Source organism: Macaca mulatta, chromosome 19 (assembly GCF_049350105.2).
Source record: "Macaca mulatta isolate MMU2019108-1 chromosome 19, T2T-MMU8v2.0, whole genome shotgun sequence".
Lineage (NCBI taxonomy): Eukaryota > Metazoa > Chordata > Mammalia > Primates > Cercopithecidae > Macaca > Macaca mulatta.
In genome coordinates, this window is record NC_133424.1 from 69,966,808 (window position 1) to 69,986,203 (window position 19,396).

General features: G+C 47.7%; 2 protein-coding genes and 1 long non-coding RNA gene across 8 annotated transcripts in view; 1 reads left to right on the forward strand and 2 right to left on the reverse strand.

Moving 5' to 3' along the window:
* Positions 1-647: 647 nt before the first annotated feature.
* ZNF552 (zinc finger protein 552) lies at positions 648-11,588 on the reverse strand. 5 transcript variants are annotated; one of them, XM_077980236.1, is made up of 4 exons: positions 10,580-10,800; positions 7,163-7,307; positions 5,901-6,027; positions 648-2,652 (listed from the first exon to the last, which is right to left on the reverse strand). In XM_077980236.1, exons 2-4 carry the CDS (start codon positions 7,205-7,207, stop codon positions 1,586-1,588), a joined length of 1,239 nt encoding a protein of 412 aa, XP_077836362.1. In that variant the 5' UTR covers positions 7,208-7,307; positions 10,580-10,800; the 3' UTR covers positions 648-1,585. The 5 variants fall into 5 exon arrangements, with proteins under 5 accessions (XP_077836362.1, XP_077836361.1, XP_028695345.2 ...); XM_077980235.1 differs by having other exon boundaries at positions 10,402-10,798; XM_028839512.2 differs by lacking the exon at positions 7,163-7,307 and having other exon boundaries at positions 10,580-10,820.
* Positions 3,940-5,857, reverse strand: LOC144337134 (uncharacterized). The gene is made up of 2 exons (XR_013409804.1): positions 4,989-5,857; positions 3,940-4,116 (listed from the first exon to the last, which is right to left on the reverse strand). It is a non-coding gene; the product is annotated as an uncharacterized LOC144337134 (long non-coding RNA).
* Positions 11,589-16,057: 4,469 nt separating the features above from the next.
* The window catches only part of ZNF587 (zinc finger protein 587), a 34,336-nt gene continuing 30,997 nt past the window's right edge, over positions 16,058-19,396 (forward strand). For both annotated transcript variants that reach the window (XM_077980176.1, XM_077980177.1), the window contains exon 1: positions 16,058-16,272. In XM_077980176.1, the coding sequence (XP_077836302.1) occupies positions 16,240-16,272 (33 nt within the window). In that variant the 5' untranslated portion in view covers positions 16,058-16,239. The remainder of the gene's footprint in view (positions 16,273-19,396) is intronic.

A 19,396-nucleotide genomic window follows, 5' to 3' on the forward strand; every position in this document is an offset into this window, starting at 1 on the left:
CTGGGATTATAGGCATGTGCCATCACACCTGGCTAATTTTTGTATTTTTAGTAGAGATGGGGTTTCACCATGTTGGCCCACCTGGTCTCAAACTCCTGACCTCAAGTGATCCGCCCACCTTGGCCTCCCAAAGTGCTGGGATTACAGTTGTGAGCCACCACGCCCAGCCTCAGAATCAATTACAGGTGTGGTGGCTCACAGCTCAGGCCTGTAATCCCAGCATTTTGGGAGGCCAAGGCAGGCAGATCACTTGAGGCCAGGAGTTTGAGACAAACCTGGTAACATGGCGAAACCCCATCTTTTCCAAAAATACAAAAAAACAGCCAGGCATGGTGGCTCACGCATGTAATCCCAGCTACGTGGGAGGTTGAGGTGGGAGAATCGCTTGAACCTGGGAGGTGGAGGTTGCAATCAGCCAACATCATGCCACTGCACTCCAACTTGGTCGACAGAGTCTTAAAACAAACAAACAAAAAAAGCAAGCAGCAACTCAAATATCCATAAATGGATGAATGAATGAATGAATGAATGAATGAATATACAATGACATATCATGGCAGACTATACTTCTCAGCAATATAAAACAAATGAACTCATATATCTACATTGATATCAAAATAAGCATGATGCAGGACGCCACCCAGGAATTATAAGAGGAAACACTTTATTACATCAGTCAGAAAATTCCAGAAAATGGAAAGTACTCTATTATAAAGCAGAGTAAATCAATGGTTGTCTGGAAAGCAGAGAGAAAAACTTTATAAAGCCTCCATGTAAATACAAAGGCGATAGATTAAATTCATTATTGTGACTCTGATGATGATTTCATGGGATTATAAGAAAATTCAAGCCAGGAGCAGTGGCTCACGCCTGTAATTGCAGAACTTTGGGAGGCCGAGGCGGGCAGATCACAAGGTCAGGAGATCGAGAACATCCTGGCTAACAGGGTGAAACCCCGTCTCTACTAAAAATATAAAAAATTAGCCGGGCGTGGTGGCAGGTGCCTGTAGTCCCACCTACTTGGGAGGCTGACGCAGAATGGCATGAACCCAGGAGGCGGAGCTTCCAGTGAGCTGCGATCACGCCACTGTACTCCAGCCTGGGCGATGGAGTGAGACTCTGTCTCCAAAAAAAAAAAGAAAATTCAAGACTTACCCTACAGCTTAAATATGCATACTTTATTGGACATCATTTATATCTTTATTTTAGACAGAGACAGGGTCTCTGTCACCCAGGCTAGACTGCAGTGTTGCGATCTCGGCTCAGTGCAACCTCTGCCTCCCAGGTTCAAGCAATCTTCCTACGACAGTTATCCTGTGAATTATGAAGCCAGACTTCTGGAAATATCCTATATTTGTCACACTAGTAAGGCATTCAGTGTTAACTATAATCCTGAAGGAATACAGAGGTGTGGCTATAAAACTGCCCAAATTTATTTTACTTATAAGGACTCTTCTCTAGTGTGAACTCTCCAATGTCCAAGGAGAGCAGACCTTCGGGTAAACATTTTCCACATTTGCTACAATCACAGGATCTTACTCAGGTGTGTGCTCTCCTGAATTTACTGAGACTGGACTTACTGCACTCATAAGGCCTTTCTTTTGTGAACTCTCTGATGATGACGAAGTGAAGAGATTTGCCTAAATTTTTTTTCACATTCACTACACCCATAAGGCTTTTCTCCAGTGTGAACTCTCCTGTGTTTAGTGAGACTGGAGCTTTCAGCAAAAGATTTCCCACATTCACTGCACTCATAAGGCTTCTGACCAGTGTGAACTCTCTTATGAACATGGAATGTAGAGCTGTGGGTAAATGACTTCCCACAATCACTGCATTCATATGGCCTTTCTCCAGTGTGAACTCTCTGGTGTGCAATGAGGTGGTACTTGTGCCTAAAAAATTTCTGACAAACCTCACATTCATACGGCTTCTCTCCAGTGTGAATTCTCTGGTGAACAAGGAGGTGGGACTTACTGTTAAATAATTTCCCACATATCCCACATGTATAAGGTTTTTCTCTAGCATGAACTCCTTGATGATTACTGAAGCTATTGTATTTGCTAAAGGATTTCCCATATTCACACCACACATAACATTCTTCTCTAGGGAGCAGTCTCTGGTGCTGACTGAGTATATGTTTGGTGCTAAAATGTTTCATGCATCCTCCACAGCTGTAATGAGTCTTTCCCCCATGAAAGGGAGACACACACTCAGTTTTTCTGTTTGACTTCTCCCCAGTGTGAGTGGCCTCTTTCTGGAGTAATCCTGACCTGGGCAAAAAGTCTTTCCCACTCTGACTGAAGACAGATGACTCCTCTGACACATGGAACTTACACCTCTCCACAAACGATGCTTCCTTAACACTGCCTCTGTAGGGTTTCTCTCCAATGTACTCATTGTGGTGTTGATGAAAGTTTCCACTGTCATACAATTTGTTCCCCCAGGCCTCACAGCTGTGCAGTTTCTGCTTGGGATGTGTTCCCTGATGATCTCCCATGTGCAGAATGTCTCCTAAGATAGGGCCGCACATCTCACAGGGGTGGGCCTTCTTGAGAGACACACCTGCCATAGGAATCCTGATCTGAGTCTCTCTTTGTATATATATACTCTGCTTAGAAGGTCCCTCCTCATCTTCCACTCCACACCAACAACCTGAAAGCAAGAAAATGCTGGTGAAGTGCATGTTAACTCTGCTGGGAAGGCACAGACCACCCACAAGTGTATCTGACAAACTGAGGAATTACTCCAAGGAAATACTTGGAGGAACAGAACGTTGGCTTCAGGTGGAAGATGGTGCTATTTATTATTACTGGACTCTAAAGGTCACAGAATGTAGGAGGCCTCATGACGTAAAGGACACAACCATGTATGTAACACAGGGAGTAAAGGCAGGGTCCACAATTCCTGCATCTGCAAACCACTCATCTGCAGAACTTTACGTCCTCATGACATGTGAGTGCTATAGAGAGGGATTTGTCCAGGCCAAGGAAAACAGGAGCACAACACAGCAGCTACTGCTTGAGGACAGTTTAACAAAGTGTACCATTTGCTAACACAAAACCTGTATGCTAATACTGGAAACCACTGCAGATGAAGATGTGAGTAAAATTAAGATGTGGGGTCCAGAGACATGAAGATTATTTGGGGGACTAAATATCAGACTACAAGCTCATGTACAAAGCATTAAAAAAAAAAAAGGGTACAACTGACAATTCTGATGCTCTTAACAATGGGGAAGAGACCAGGAGCAGTGGCTCACAGCTGTAATCCCAACGTAGGAAGATCACCTGAGCCTAGAAATCCAAGACCAGCCTGGGAAATATGGTGAGACCCCATCACTACAGAAATTATTTTTAAAATGGTCAAGTGTGGTGACTCATGCCTGTAATCCCAGCACTTTGGGAGTCTAAGGCAAAGGGATTGCTCAAGTTCAGGAGATTGAGACCATCCCGGGCAACACAGCAAAACCTCCTCTCTGCAAACATAGCCAGGTGTGATGGCGTGCACCTGTAGTCCCACCTACTCAGGAGACTGAGGCTGGAGGATCACTTGAGCCCAGGAGGTTGAGGCTGCAGTGAGCTATATTCACACCACTGCACTCCAGGTAACAGCAAGTGACAGTGTGAGAACCTGTCTCAAAAAAGAAAAGAAAAGAGAGGAGAGGAGAGGGAAGAGGGAAGAAAAGGGCCGGGCACCGTGGGTCACACCTGTAATCCCAGCACTTTGGGAGGCCAAGGTGGGCAGATCACCTGAGGTCAGGAGTTCAAGACCAGCCTGACCAACATGTAGAAACCCTGTCTCTACTAAAAATACAAAATATTACCTGGGCATGGTGGCACATGACTATAATCCCAGGTACTCAGGAGGCTTGAGTACCAGGTACTCAAGCAGGAGAATCGCTTGAGCCTGGGAGACAGAGGTTGCAGTGAGCCGAGATGGCACCATTGCACTCCAGTCTGGACCACAAGAGTGAAACTCTGTCTCAAAAAAAAAAAAAAGAATGGAGAAGGCCAGTAATGGATCATGGATCCATTGGCGCAATGGATCATGCCTGTAATCCCAGCACTGTGGGAGGCTGAGGCGGGCGGATCATGAGGTCAGGAGTTTGAGACCAGCCTGGCCAATATGGTGAAACTCCGTATCTACTAAAAATACAAAAATTAGCCAGGCATGGTGGCACGCGCCTGCAGTCCCAGCTACCCGGGAGGCTGAGGCAGAAGAATTGCTTGAACCCAGGAGGCGGAGGTTGCAGTGAGCCAAGATCACACCACTGCACTCCACCCTGGGCAACAAAGTGAGACTCTGTCTCAAAAAAAAAATAATTAGCTGGGCATAGTGGCATGCACCTGTATTCCCAGCTTCTCAGGAGGCTGAGGCAGGAGAATTGCTTCAGCCCGGGGGGCAGAGGTTGCAGTGAGCCGAGATCAAGCTACTTCACTCCAGCCTGGGCAACAGACCAAGATCCTGTCTCAAAAAACAAAACCAAAAACAAGAATGAAGGAGAAAAGACGATACAGAAATCATATGTGCCTACTTGTCTGGACCCAAAAATACTACTGAACTAGAATAGGTTTCTGGCATGATTTGAATAAAACTCTGACATCATGCCCCACTGTTCTAGGATGCTATTCTGCAGGGACTCACAACCCGTAATGCTGAGGTGGGATTCATTTGCATCTTCTGACCACAGAAGATGATCCCACCACCAAGATAACCAAGTACAAGAGAAATACATGATGTAAGAACAAAGGGAAAGAAAGAACACAGAAACAGCCAACACTGGCTTAGAACAGCTCAGCACATGACAGCAGACAAGAAACTAAATATTACAAAATTTCTGTTTTTTTGAGACAGAGTCTTGCTCTGTTGCTCAGGCTGGAGCACAGTGGCACAATCTTGGCTCACTGCAACCTCTGCCTCCCGGGTTCAAGCAATCCTCCCACCTTAGCCTCCCAAATAGCCAGGATTACAAGCGTGCACCACCATGCCTGGCTAATTTTTATATTTTCAGTAGAGACAGGGTTTCACCATGTCGGCCAGGCTGTTCTCAAACTCCTGGCCTCAAGTAATCCACCTGTCTTGGCTTCCCCAAGTGCGGAAATTATAGGAATGAGCCACCGCACCAGACCTACGAAGAGAATTTCTAAGGAGGGTATTTCAAGAACACTCTAGTCTATGTAGGCAGTGACAATGTCAATGAAGACAATTCCTGGCACAGGGAGGCATGAAGAAATAGCAGGTAGAGGAATGAATGAGATCCTGAACCTGAAATCTGGATGAAATCATACAAACATCCACAGGACAAACAAGATAGCCTGCATTAAGATGCCTGTAAGACTTCTGACTCTGAATTCTTCCCTGGGAGCCTACAGCTCCCTGGGAGCTCACTAGCAGGTATTGGGGCTGCTCCAAGAATGGAGAGGGCAGTATGCATACCTCAGTCCTACCAACCAAGAAATTACCCACAGAACTGAAGTAGGAAGCTGTGTCCATGCTCCTGACATGAGAAAGTCTTGCCAATAGAAAAAGAGGGGGAGGGCCGGGCGCGGTGGCTCAAGCCTGTAATCCCAGCACTTTGGGAGGCCGAGATGGGCGGATCACGAGGTCAGGAGATCGAGACCATCCTGGCTAACACGGTGAAACCCCGTCTCTACTAAAAAATACAAAAAACTAGCTGGGCGTGGTGGCGGGCGCCTGTAGTCCCAGCTACACGGGAGGCTGAGGCAGGAGAATGGCGTGAACCTGGGAGGCGGAGCTTGCAGTGAGCTGAGATCTGGCCACTGCACTCCAGCCCGGGCAACAGAGCAAGACTCCGTCTCAAAAAAAAAAAAAAAGAAAAGAAAAAGAGGGGGAAAGACGGAGACTAGCTCAGGTCACAGGGGTGAGTGTGGGCAACTTACCCAGGGAGGATATAAGTGCCAGGTTCTCCAGCATCACATCACGGTACAGGCATCTCTGAGCCTCACTAAGGAGATTCCATTCCTCCTGGGTAAAGTTCACAGCCACGTCTTCAAAAGTCACTGTGCCCTGTTATGACGTTGACAGATGAAACTACAAACGGCCCCTATGCTGAGGTATCACAATCCCTCTCTCCCACACATCAACTTTCACACATCTTCTCAAGGTCCTTAAATCATAGGAGAAACTAGTCCCACTGGTCATGGGGTACAGCCACCACCAACAATAATTAGGTGAACAAATAGGTATTTATGTGTTGGCTGTGACATAAAGTTCACCCCCTCCTGACAGGCACTTCCCCTAGAATGGCCGAGGTCATGGAGAGCCCAATGTGGCACCTTCAGCACAGCAGAGATACCCTCTCTGAAAGCACATTCTTTAGACTTCCCAGGTACATATCCATGTCCATCCCCAGCTGACTGTCACACACCACTGGCCTCTCTAGCCTTTAAACAACTTGAAGTATTAATGCCCTCCTTTTTCTTCTACTAGTGTGGGTGGAAATCTCCCACTAGAGTTATATTGTAAAGGGGTAAAATAAATGACAACTGATACTCGATGGATGCCATTAACAGCAGTTTAAAAATAAAATATATTCACAAACTGGTAAGAGGGACACCACTCACCACAGAGGGGTTTCACTGTGGATAAGAGAGAGTAACCAGGAATTGTATAATGCAAGCTTTCTAAGATGAAAAGGGTGTAAACCTAATTCCCTCAGAAGGATGCCACTGGCTTCTTAAAATAACTCTGGTTATAGAAATGGAATTGAAACACACTACAAAGTATAATAATCAGGAACTCTACCTGGTCACACTGATGGAAAGATTTCTTAGGCTACATTACTTAAGATAATAGAGGACTGGGCGTGGTGGCTTACATCTGTAATCCCACCACTTTGGGAGGCCCAGGCGGGCTGATCATGAGGTCAGGAGTTTGAGACCAGCCTGACCAACATGGCAAAATCCCATCTCTACTAAAAATACAAAAAAATTAGCTGGGCATGGTGGCGGGTGCCTGTAATTCCAGCTACTTGGGAAGCTGAACCAGGAGAATTGCTTGAACCTGGGAGGCAGAGGTTGCAGTGAACCGAGATTGTGCCACTGCACTCCAGCCTGGGTGACACAGCAAGACTCCGTCTCAAAAAAAAAAAAAGACAGTAGAGTGGGAAAGAAATTTGCACTCAGGTCATTTGAGGACATACCAATATCGCCAGATATCCAAGTGGCAAATCACACTGGGCCTTCATTTTTGGGCTCACATGACATTATGGCTGACACCATCCAGACTATGCTTGGCCAACTCAAACAGGATCCAGTATCACCACAGAATTCCATTTCTATTGGATCCTAAAAGAAGTGGTAGTCTCAAATGATTCTATGAAGGCCTCCTTGCATGGCTCCATAGCGACGCAGAACTATGCATGACTTCAGATATCGGTGGCGCTATTCCACTTCTGTGCCACACTTGCTGACCCCTCAGCAATTATGACCTTCCTGTTTTCACCTAACACCATTTAAAGCCAAGCCCCACTGGTCGTCCATACCAGGCCGAGTGACTGTCACAGATGAGCATATTTCCTCCTCACCATATACTCCATGGTGAATGAAACTCCCCAGGCACCAACATAGTTATGTCACAATCTTGGCAAGTGCATACAATGGGAAATAAGCACCAACTGCAGTCTAAGTGTCACCTTCCCTCAATTACTCCTATACTTCTGAATGCATATCATGTCTATTATCTCCATGGAAGTCCATGTCCCCTGACAAAGTATGCTGTCAGATACAGCTTACCTTCTTTGTCACTTATCTCCCTGTTCTGTGTTTATGAATGACAATAATGTCAGCTAGGGATCCAAGCAAGGAATCCAGTCCTCAGTCTCTAATCACTGCTTCCTGGCCCGCTAAAAGATTTACCACATTAATCTGAAGTGTGCCCTCCTAAACGTGACCCTTGGCTAACTCACCTTAGTCCATACGTTCATTTCTATATATTGCATGGCCCCAATATCAGTTTGTTTCCAGATATCCCAACCTATGTGGACATTACTGACTTGTTGCCTCTACTTACTGGTCTCTGAATCATCTCAGATTCTTAACAACCCTCCTTATAACCCCAGTGAATGTTATGCCTACTGTCAATTTGCTCATCTCAGCTGATACAGCCTCTATCAGTACAGCTGCTAAGACCAAAAACTATGGGGTCATACCTGAAACCTCTCTTTCACACATTTACCATCATATTAAAATCTAGCTTCCCCTTTGCAAAATGTGAATAGTGAATCCAGCCACATCTTCTTAGCCATGAATTGTTCATTAACCCTCACCTGGATTATGGAATTAGCCTCAACGTTGATCTTCCTTCCTCCTCCCTCAACTCCACATTCTGTTCTCCAGTGTGGAGCCAAACAGAACTTTAGTAACATCAACTCCCCGCTCTCATCAGTCTTACCTCTAAGGATTTTGCTTCCTGGCACAAAATACAGGGTTAACCTTCTAAGTGTATTTACACAGGTTCACTGGAATGGGAATACCTCCATACAACGTGTCATGGAGTTAGGACCTTGGCCTTCGGGTTTCTACAAGGTTCCCAGATCAAATGTCTGAAAAAACACCACTTAAGAGTCCCAGGGCCAGGTGTGCTGGCTCAGGCCTGTAAGCTCAGCACTTTGGGTGGCCAAGGTGGGTGGATCGCTTGATCCCATAAGTTTGAGGCCAGCCTGGACAACACAGAGAAACACCGCCTCTACTTAAAAATAAAAATAAATAAAATATAAAAATAAAAATTTAGCCGGGCATGGTACTGCACGTCTGCAGCCCCAGCTACTCAGGAGGCTGAACCAGGGAAGTCGAGGCTGCAGTGGGCAGAGATCGCGCCACTGCACTCCAGCCTGGGCGACAGAGTGAGAACCTGTCTCAAAAAAATTTTAAAAATTAATTTATTTACTTATTTATTTTTTGAGACAGAGTCTCCCACTGTCGCCTAGGCTGGAGTGCTGTGGCGTGATCTCGGCTCACTGCAAGCTCCGCCTCCCGGGTTCACGCAATTCTCCTGCCTCAGCCTCCCCAGTAGCTGGGACTACAGGCGCGCACCACCACGCCCGGCTAATTTTTTGTATTTTTAGTAGAGACGGGGTTTCACCGTGTTAGCCAGGATAGTCTCCATCTCCTGACCTCGTGATCTGCCCGCCTCGGCCTCCCAAAGTGCTGGGATTACAGGCGTGAGCCACCGCGCCCGGCCATATTAAAGTAAATTTTAGCCGGGCGCGGTGGCTCAAGCCTGTAATCCCAGCACTTTGGGAGGCCGAGACGGGCGGATCACGAGGTCAGGAGATCGAGACCATCCTGGCGAACACGGTGAAACCCCGTCTCTACTAAAAAATACAAAAAACTAGCCGGGCGAGGCGGCGGGCGCCTGTAGTCCTAGCTACTCGGGAGGCTGAGGCAGGAGAATGGCGTAAACCCGGGGGGCGGAGCTTGCAGTGAGCTGAGATCCGGCCACTGCACTCTAGCCCGGGCGACAGAGCCAGACTCCGTCTCAAAAAAAAAAAATAAAAAAAAATAAAGTAAATTTTAAAAAGACCCAGGCCACCACAAGCTAGAGAACATGTGGATAGAAGTCAGGACCAGTGAGGGAGTAGAACACCCTACACTTTCTTTCTTTCTTTAGTTTTTTTGAGACGGAGTTTCGCTCTGGTTGCCCAGGCTGGAGTGCAATGGCGCGATCTTGGCTAACGGAAACCTACGTCTCCCAGGTTCAAGCGAGTCTCCTGCCTCAGCGTCCCAAGTAGCTGGGATTACAGGCATGCGCCACCACGCCTGGCTAATTTTGTATTTTTAGTAGAGACGGAGTTTCTTCATGGTTGGTCAGGCTAGTCTCTAACTCCCAACCTCAGGTGATCCGCCCGCCTAGGCTACCCAAAGTGCTGAGATTACAGGAGTGAGCCACCGCACCCGGCCACACCCTCCACTTTCTTGTATGCGTTCCTTAAACGCTTCTACAGCCATAAGGACCTGAGGGGAGAGGCTGACTTTACAGGACTGTGTCCCTGATAGGATCTGGTAAGCTCAGGCCTCCCTGAACGCTTTTGTGTGCATGGAGCCAGGTGACCTTGGACTGTTGTCTGACCTGCGTGTCTCAGCACAAAATGTGATCTACAAGGATTCGGTCTCAAAGGGCCCCAACGTCATCCTCTCTCTACTCTGTTCTTTATTTGGCCTTGGGGAACTTTAAAAGCCCGGACTTTGATCCAGTCCCTTCTTTCTTGGAAATTCTCCATATTTCCAGTGTCCTCGCAATGATTTCACAGCCCCCAGCCTCTTTGCTTTTCCAGGAGGAGTTCCGCCTCACAGGTTGTTCCCTACAGGCGCCTGTGGACCCCAGGTTCCATCCTCCCGGATCCGTCCATCTCCAGGCCATTGCCCTCGCCCCTCCCTGTACCTGTCGTTCTCCCCACCGCATCCCACCGGTGTCTGAAACAGGGATCCCTTCCGAGAGCGTCTCAGTGTCCCGATGCCAGGTCCGGGTTGCAGAGCCGTGAGCAGATGCCGCTCCCTCGCTGCTTTAGGACTTGTGTGACTACGAGGTGACCGGAGAGCACGGAAGGCGTCACAATTACCTGAACCGGGAACCTCAGAGCGGGGGCCGCCATGGGACCACGTGGGGTAAGCTGGGTTGAGAGCCGCGGGCGCCCTAAAGAGCTGCAGAGTTAAGTCTGTGCAGAGAGAAGAACGACTCTGGACCTTCTGGATCCATTCACCACAACCGTCCCTCCACAGCGATCCCAGGCCTCTCATTCCACAAACACATCTAAAGCCAATCGAAATGGCCGCTACTAAAGGGCGCCGGGAGTCCCGCCTCTACCGTACGTGCGCATACGGAAGCGCCTTCAATCTGAGCTCTCACTGGCTCTGCCGTGCTGTCATTTGACGCAGAGCTTTCTGGGTACTGTAGTTTCCCAGGTTCCAACATGGTAAAAAGAGCGATCCCCTGCGGCTCTTCGGAAGGGAAAGCCCAGCTCCATCTCCTGGGCTCTCAGGGAGGAGTCCTGACCCCGCACAGTGGCGCGCGCTTATAATCCCAAATTTTGGGAGGCTGAGGTGGCAGGAATGATTGAGCCCAGGTGGTCCAGGCTGCACTGAGCTATACCTGCACCTCTGCACTCCAGCCTGGGCAACAGACCCTGTCTCAAAAGAAAAGTTAATTAAGCATTTGTGCTGTTAAAGGAGAAGACCACCCCCATACTGTTTTATGCCCAATTTCTGCCTCCAAAGAAAGAAGTAAAAACTAAAAGGCAGAAATGAAATCCACAGGCAGACAGCCTGGCGCCACACCCTGGGTCTGGTTAAAGATCAACCCCTGAACTAACCGGTTATGTTATCTATAGATTCCAGACACTGTATGGAAAAGCGTTGTGAAAATCCCTGTCCTGTTCTGTTCAGTTCTGATTACCAGTGTGTGCAGTCCCCAGTCACATACCCCCTGCTTGCTCAATCGATCACGACCCTCTCACGCGGACCCCTTTAGAGTTGTAAGCCCTTAAAAGGGACAGGGATTGCTCACTTGGGGAGCTTGGTTGTTGGAGACGTGAGTCTTGCCATAGCTCCCGGCTGAATAAAACCCTTCCCTCTTTAACTCAGCGTCTGACGGGTTTTGTCTGCGGCTTGTCCTGCTACATTTCTTGGTTGCTTGACCAGGAAGCAAGGTGATTAACGGATGGTCGAGGCAGCCCCTTAGGAAGCTGAGTCCTGCCCTTTGGAGCATCCCTACAGGGGACTCTGGCCAAGCTTGAGGGACGCGGATCCTGGGAGCGATCCCAGGTAGGTAGTTGCCCGGGTGGAACACCTTGCCAGAGCAGTGCGTGGCAGGCCCCCATGGAGGATCAACGCAGTGGCTGAACATTGGGAAGGAACTGGCACTTGGAGTCTGGACATCTGAAACTCCATCTCAATCAATCAATCATACAGGAAGCATTGTCAGATATAAAATAGTGTTTGACTTCTTTAGTCTAAAAACTAATAAAAATAGGTCTTAAGGAAATTCCTCAGTAGAAAGTCACCAAGAACTATAAAGTCCACTGCTGATGTCCGTCCTCACATTTAAAACAAAAGGTCAATTTCTTAGAAATTATATACTTGGTTTATCTTCCACTTTACTTTCCCTCAAAACTAAAAGTCTTTTAGCGCAGGTACCACCCCCTAGAATTTCCCGTAAACCAGCACCAGCCTGAAGATCAAAGGTGGGAAGAAGGTGGAAGAGGTGGAAAGGTTTCTCATCAAAAGGTGGAAAGAAGAAAAACTCGAGCCAGACTAGGAAGGACCCTACCTTGTGCTGTTAACCACCAAGACTGCTGTTTGTAGAGTGGAAAAGGAATGGACTCATCATACCCAAGTCAAAGCTCCATGCCCTCCGGACTTGTGGGCCACAGTCCCAGGGGAAAACCTTACCAAACTAAAGCTAAGAAAAATTTAACGCTTTCATCTATTCTATTACTCTTTCTTCTTTCCTCGCTCTATTGCTGACCATCTAGTTATTAACATAACCAAATCAATTTCACCTCAAACTATTGCATTTAATGCTTGCCTTGTTATACCCTTGGGGACTTGCCAAGTCAAAGACAGCTCTCTACTTCAGAAAAGTACTTCTGTCCCTCCTGACTCTCCTCAGACTGGGCATTAGTAAACTAGGACCATTTAATCCAGGTAGATTTCAATAAAGACCCCAGTGTCAACCAGGAGTCTTGCCCCCAGTGGAGAGCTTTTATGCCATAGTTGGTCAAACGTTCTGTGGACCACTAAAGAGCAAGGATGGATGGCCCCAACTGGTTTTTATAATTTCCTAAAATCATACATTCATTTTACTAGAGGATCATAAAAGTTAAAGACTTAAAACAAACTTTGGCAATTAAAACAGGATACCAAGATGCAAATGCCTGGTTGGAATGGATCAAATATTCCATCCACATGTTAAACAAAAGCAATTGTTATGCTTGTGCACATGGTAGGCCAGAGGCCCAGATTGTCCCCTTTCCACTAAGGTGGTCCTCCAGTCAACCAGGTGTGGGCTGCATGGTAGCTTTTTTTCAGGATTCTACAGCCTGGAGTAATAAGTCGTGCCATGTTCTCTCTGCTATATCCCAAAGTCTGGCACCCTACGGGTCAGCCCCCGAGGGCCATCCAGCTTCCATCGCCCAATGCTAAGTTCACTTCGTGTCTCTCACAACAGGGAGGAAACTTAGCGTTCCTTGGAGACCTGAAGGGATGCAGTGAACATAAGAATTTTCAAGGCCGAGCGCGGTGGCTCAGGCCTGTAATCCCAGCACTTTGGGAGGCCGAGACGGGCGGATCACAATGTCAGGAGATCGAGACCATCCTGGCTAACAGGGTGAAACCCCGTCTCTACTAAAAAATACAAAAAAACTAGCGGGACGAGGTGGTGGGCACCTGTCGTCCCAGCTACTTGGGAGGCTGAGGCAGGAGAATGGCATAAACCCGGGAGGCAGAGCTGCAGTGAGCTGAGATTCGACCACTGCACTACAGCCTGGGCAACAGAGCGAGACTCTGTCTCTAAAAAAAAAAAAAAAAAAAGAATTTTCAAGAGCTCATCAATCAGTCAGCCCTTGTTCATCCCCAAACGGATGTGTGGTGGTATTGTGGTGGACCTTTACTGGACACTCTGCTGAATAACTGGAGTGGCACTTGTACTTGGTCCAATTGGCTATCCCTTCCACCCTGGCATTTCATCAACCAGAGGGAGGAAAAATAAGACATCGTAAAGCGAGAGAAGCTGCTGACCAACACCCACCCCCCTTCTCTCTATCTCTTTTACTCAATAAATATGAAGGGTGCTAAAAGCTCAGGGCCCTTGTTCACTAGAAGCAAGGAGCCCCCGACCCCTTTTTCCAAATACACACTTTTGTCTTTTTTTTATTCCTGCATTCATCCCCCTTTGTTAAGTCCAGCAAGGTCCGTGGCAACTTTGGGCCTTATATAGCTGTGTGTTTCTGTTAGGATAGCCACAGTCAGCTGTCACCACAAAGCTCCCTCCTGCATCCTGGACTGGACAAATGAGGATATCTGTTCTACATCTTACTTGTGAGCAGACAATACTTTATTTAAATTATGCTGCAATTTGGGGCAATCCTGATTCACAAGGAAATAAACTTTCAGGATGAAATAACACTTATAAGGCTGAGGCAGGCAGATCACAAAGTCAGGGGTTCAAGACCAGCCGGGCCAACATGGTGAAACCACCTCTCTTCTAAAGATACAATAAAATTATCTCGACGTGGTAGTGGGCACCTGTAGCCCCAGCTACTTAGGAACCTGAGGCAGGAGAATAGCTTGAACATGGAAGGCAAAAGTTGCAGTGAGCCGAGATCGCACCATTGCACTCTAGCCTGGGCGACAGAGCAAGACTCCATCGCAAAAAAAAAAAAATAGTAATAACGTTTATGGTAATAAGTACATAGACAATCAAATTTAGGTAGTTGGAATTCAAACCTCCCCAAGCTGTATGCCCAATAGAAAATAAATGCCCAGATGAGCAATTAACATTTCAAATAGTCTTAATTACAGTCGTAAATGAATCCATTCTCCCTTTGTCGCCTGCAATGGAGTGCAGTGGCGCCATCTCTGCTCACTGAAAGCTCCGCCTCCAAGGCTCACGCCATTCTCCTGCCTCAGCCTCCTGAGTAGCTGGGACTGCAGGCGCCTGCCACCATGATGGCTAATTTTTTTTTTTTTTTTTTTTTTTTTTTTGTATTTTTACTAGAGACAGGGTTTCACCGTGTTAGCCAGGATGGTCTCGATCTCCTGACCTCGTGATCCGCCCACCTCGGCCTCCCAAAGTGCTGAGATTACAGGCCTGAGCCACGGTGCCCGGCCGGTTTTATACATTTTAGGGAGATATGAGACATCAGTGAATATATGTAAGAAGTACATTGGTTCTGACCAGAAAGGCGGGGACAAGTAGGTGAGAGACAAATAGTTGCATTTTTTTTTTTTTTTTTTTTTTGAGACGGGAGTCTCGATCTGTTGCCCAGGCTAGAGTGCAGTAGTGGGATCTGGACTCCCTGCAACCTCCCCCTCCCAGGTTGACTCCATTCTCCTGCCAAGTAGCTGGGACTACAGGCGTCTGCCACTACGCCCGGCTGATTTTTTGTGTTTTTGTTAGAGACGGGGTTTCACCATGTTAGCCAGGATGGTCTCGATCTCCTGACCTCGTGATCCGCCTGCCTCGGCCTCCCAAAGTGCTGGGATTACAGGCGTGAGCTACTGCCTCCCGCCAATAGTTGCATTCTTTTTAGTTTCTGATAAGCCTTTCCAAAGGAGGCAATGAGAATATGCATCTATCTCAGTGAGGAGAGGGATGACTTTGAATAGAATGGGAGGCAAGTTTGCCCTGAGCAGTTCCCAGATTGACTTTTCCCTTTAGTTTAGTAATTTTTGAGGCCACAAGATTTTCCTTTCACAGATTCTATGAGCAGGAGAGTTGTTTTTTGTAGGAATCACAGAGATTCAACTTTGAACTCCTGCTTTAGGGGAGCACATCTCTCACTTTCTTGATTTGCCTTAGGGACTCTAATGCTTCTGAGGGCCTTCAGAAACGTTATAACACAATAACGTTTATCAGCCTCTGCTTCCAGTGTAGGTATTTTACGACTGAATGACTGTTTCAAACGGTGAGGTAATTTGGATTTTTAGCCTTTGGGAGAATTCTAAATAATAGTTTTAGCTTGAGCTTCCTATTATTTAGCTTGAGCTCCCCGAAATCTGAAATAGTATTTTTCCAATTCTTGAGTGATTAGTTACAGACACTAGTCTCCAGGAATCTCAGTTACGGTTTCTAAGGCTAGGTGAGGCCCGTCCTCTGCCCCGGAAGGGCGCGCTTTTAAGGAAAGCCCCTGACCTGACGGCGGGCTTTTCCCGCAAATGCGCCTCTGGGTAGCGCTCTCTTTACTGCCTTGGAACTTGTTGAACTACAATACCCAGAAAGCTCTGCGTTGAAGGACAGTGCGTCAGAGCCAATGAGGGCTCGGAAGGGAGGCATTTCCGTGTGTGCACCTAACGTAGGGCCGGTACTTCCGGGGTCCTTCAGTAGCGGCCAAGTTGATCCACGATGCGCGTGTTTGTCCAGTGAGTGGCCCGGGTCTGCTAGGTGGGGCCGCGGTGACTGAACCCCGAAGGTGGAGAGGAATCGTCCTTGGTGCCCAGAGGCCGCTCTGCAGTCCTGTGGCGGCTCCCACTGCTCCTAGGCCGTGCTTCCCCAAGTAGTCCGATGGCAGCGGCTGTGCCGAGGCGCCAAACTCAGGTAATTGTGGCGCCTTCTGTGCCCTCAGGTCACCTCATCGTCACCCAGGTCCTAAACCAGCGAGGGAGCGGCTCCTGCTCACGGGTCTGTAGCCGGTACCTGGCCTAGGGACACTGAGGCGCTCGCAGGAGGGGTCCCGGTGTAACCGTCCAGTGGGTTCACCTTGCCAGCTGCCTACACAGAGCCGGTTTATGAAGACTGGGGAATGGCAGTGGAGAAATAGTAATTCACGCAGAGCCGTCTGGCTGTTCGGGAGACAGGAGTTTTATTATTATTCAAATCAGTCTCCCCAAGCATTCCGGGATCAGAGTTTTCAAAATTAATTTGGCGGGTAGTGGCTTGGAAAGTGGGGAGTGCTGATCGGTCAGGTTGGAGATGGATTCATAGGGGGTTGAAGTGAGTTTTTCATGCTGTTTTCTGTTCTGGGTGGGATGGGAGAACTGATTGACCCAGATTACCGGTCTGTGTCTTGTCAACTGATCCATCCAGTGCAGAATCTGCAAAATACCTCAAGCACTGATCTTAGCTTTTACAGTAGGATGTTATCTTCAGGAGCAACTTGGGAAGGTTCAGACTCTTGGAGCCAGAAGCTGCATGACCCCTAAATGGGGTCATGCTTTTTTTTTTTTTTTTTTTTTTTTTTTTTTGAGAGGGAGCCTCCCTCTGTCGCCCAGGCTGGAGTGCAGTGTCGCGATCTCGGCTCACTGCAAGCTCCGCCTCCCAGGTTCACTTCATTCTCCTGCCTCAGCCTCCCCAGTAGCTGGGACTACAGGCGTCTGCCACCACACCCGGCTAATTTTGCGTAGTTTTAGTAGAGACGGGGTTTCACCGTGTTAGCCAGGATGGTCTCCATCTCCTGACCTCGTGATCCGCCCGCCTCGGCCTCCCAAAGTGCTGGGATTACAGGCCTGAGCCACCGTACCTGGCAGACAGATAGGTTGTTTTTTGTTTTTTGTTTTTTGTTTTTTTTTTTTGAGGCGGAGTCTCGCTCTGTCGCCCAGGCTGGAGTGCAGTGGCGCGATCTCGGCTCACTGCAAGCTCCGCCTCCCGGTTCCGCTCCGCCTCCCGGGTTCCCGCCATTCTCCTGCCTCAGCCTCCCGAGTAGCTGGGACTACAGGCGCCACCACCACGCCCGGCTAATTTTTTTTTTTGTATTTTTAGTGGAGACGGGGTTTCATTGTGTTAGCCAGGATGGTCTCGATCTCCTGACCTCGTGATCCGCCCGTCTCGGCCTCCCAAAGTGCTGGGATTACAGGCTTGAGCCACCGCGCCTGGCCGACAGATAGGTTTTCTAATGTTGGTGATAAGGACATGAAAGAGGAATCGGACATGAGCCCAAAGGCTTTTGATCTTTGCAGCAGTAACCATGGACGCTGTGTCAGCTAAGATGAAGTTGGTATTGACATAATATTCACTGTGGATATCAAGAGGGTTGTTTGACCATATGAAGAATCTGAGGCCAATAAGTGGTGGCATCAAAGGGATAACTAGACATACAGGATGGGGTGTCTGGGAGGGTGTTGATACTGGAGATGTCCGATATATGAAAGCTAATGGGTGAACTACGGTAAGTTAGTTATGGGTCCCACTTAGGAGGACATGCTTCCGATTATGGTGGTAAATCTTTTCAGGGGCCAGAAAGGTGTGATTACAGGCTGAGGAGTGGATCTCTTACGTCCCCGAGGGATGTTATTGGGCTTCCTAAACACCTGAGAGGGTGTGAGTGACCATCATGGCAGGACGTGTCAGACGGTAGAGTTTGGAAGGGGACATAGACATCCAAGGAGAGAACAGACAAGAGATAGATGTATGCAGAAGCATAGTAATAATTCAGGGAAGATGACATTTAGGACACATTGGTGCCAAAGTTGTAACTATTTATCACTGTCTGGACTCACAAACGTTTTTAGAGGACTTTGGGAGTGCCTGGGGAGTTTCATTCAGCCTGGTGCATATGGGCAGTGAAAAATATGCTCATCTGTGATAGTAGATTTGGTTTGGTTCACAAATCCAGGGGCTGGGCTTTAAACGGCATTAGGTGGACAGAGGAGGGTTGCTACAGCTGAGGTCTCAGCTTGTGCAGCACAGAAGTGGGATAGGGCCGTGGATATCTGAAGCCACATGTGGTTCTGTGTGGCTATGGAGTCACTCAGGGAGACATTCACAGGATGATTTGGGATTACCACTACTCTTGGATACCGTGGAAATTCTGTGTTAATATTGGATCCTATTTGTATTTGTCAAGCATACTCTAGATAATATCCACATTTTGGTATAAGGCCAGAATTGAAGGCCCAATATGATGTGTCACTTTGACACCTTGTGACAGTGGGACAACCTTAAAAGGTGTGAGTACAAATCTCATTCCCACTTTGCTCTCTTGGATAATGTATCCTAGCCTAACTACCCTTTTTTATCAAGGCGATGAGGCAGGGTTCCTGTGGGGGAAAGAAAGAGAGAGATCAGACTGTTACTGTGTCTATGTAGAAAAAGGAAGACATAAGAAACTCCATTTAGATCTGTACTAAGAAAAATTCTTCTGCCTTGAGATGCTGTTAATCTGTAACCCTAACCTCAACCCTGTGCTCGCAGAAATGTGCTGTATTGAATTTAGGGCTGTGCAGGATGTGCCTTGGTAAAAATGTGTTTGCAGGCAGTATGCTTGGTAAAAGTCATCGCCATTCTCCAGTCTCAAGTACCCAGGGACACAATGCACTGTGGAAGGCCGCAGGGACATCTGCCCAAGAAAGCCTAGGTATTGTCCAAGGTTTCCCCCCACTGAGACAGTCTGAGATATGACTTCATGGGAAGGGAAACATCTTACTATCCCCCAGCCCGACACCCATAAAGGGTCTGTGCTGAGGAGGATTAGTGAAAGAGGAATGCAGGGGCCTTTGAAAACAGTATGCTGAGAATAGATAGGGCTCAAGGACAGTATCTCCAATTGAACTTTTAATGAACTCCCGTAGGCGCCAAGAAGGCGGGCAGATAAGGAAGAGCATAGAAACAAAGAACTGAGTAGAAGGTTACATCTGGGAAAAGAAAGTTTGTTTTGCATTGCATTCTTTCTGCTGACGTGGGGTTTATGGAGTATAAATAAAGTGAGGCGGAGGCTCTGAGCGCG

Excerpts from the sequence above, each read along its gene's own strand:
- ZNF552 (XM_077980234.1), bottom strand. The coding sequence starts at position 10,757 with ATGAGAGGCCTGGGATCGCTGTGGAGGGACGGTTGTGGTGAATGGATC. Across the intron at positions 2,653-10,579 it reads CTCTGAGGTTCCCGGTTCAG|GTTGTTGGTGTGGAGTGGAA; the intron begins GTAATTGTGACG and ends TCTTGCTTTCAG.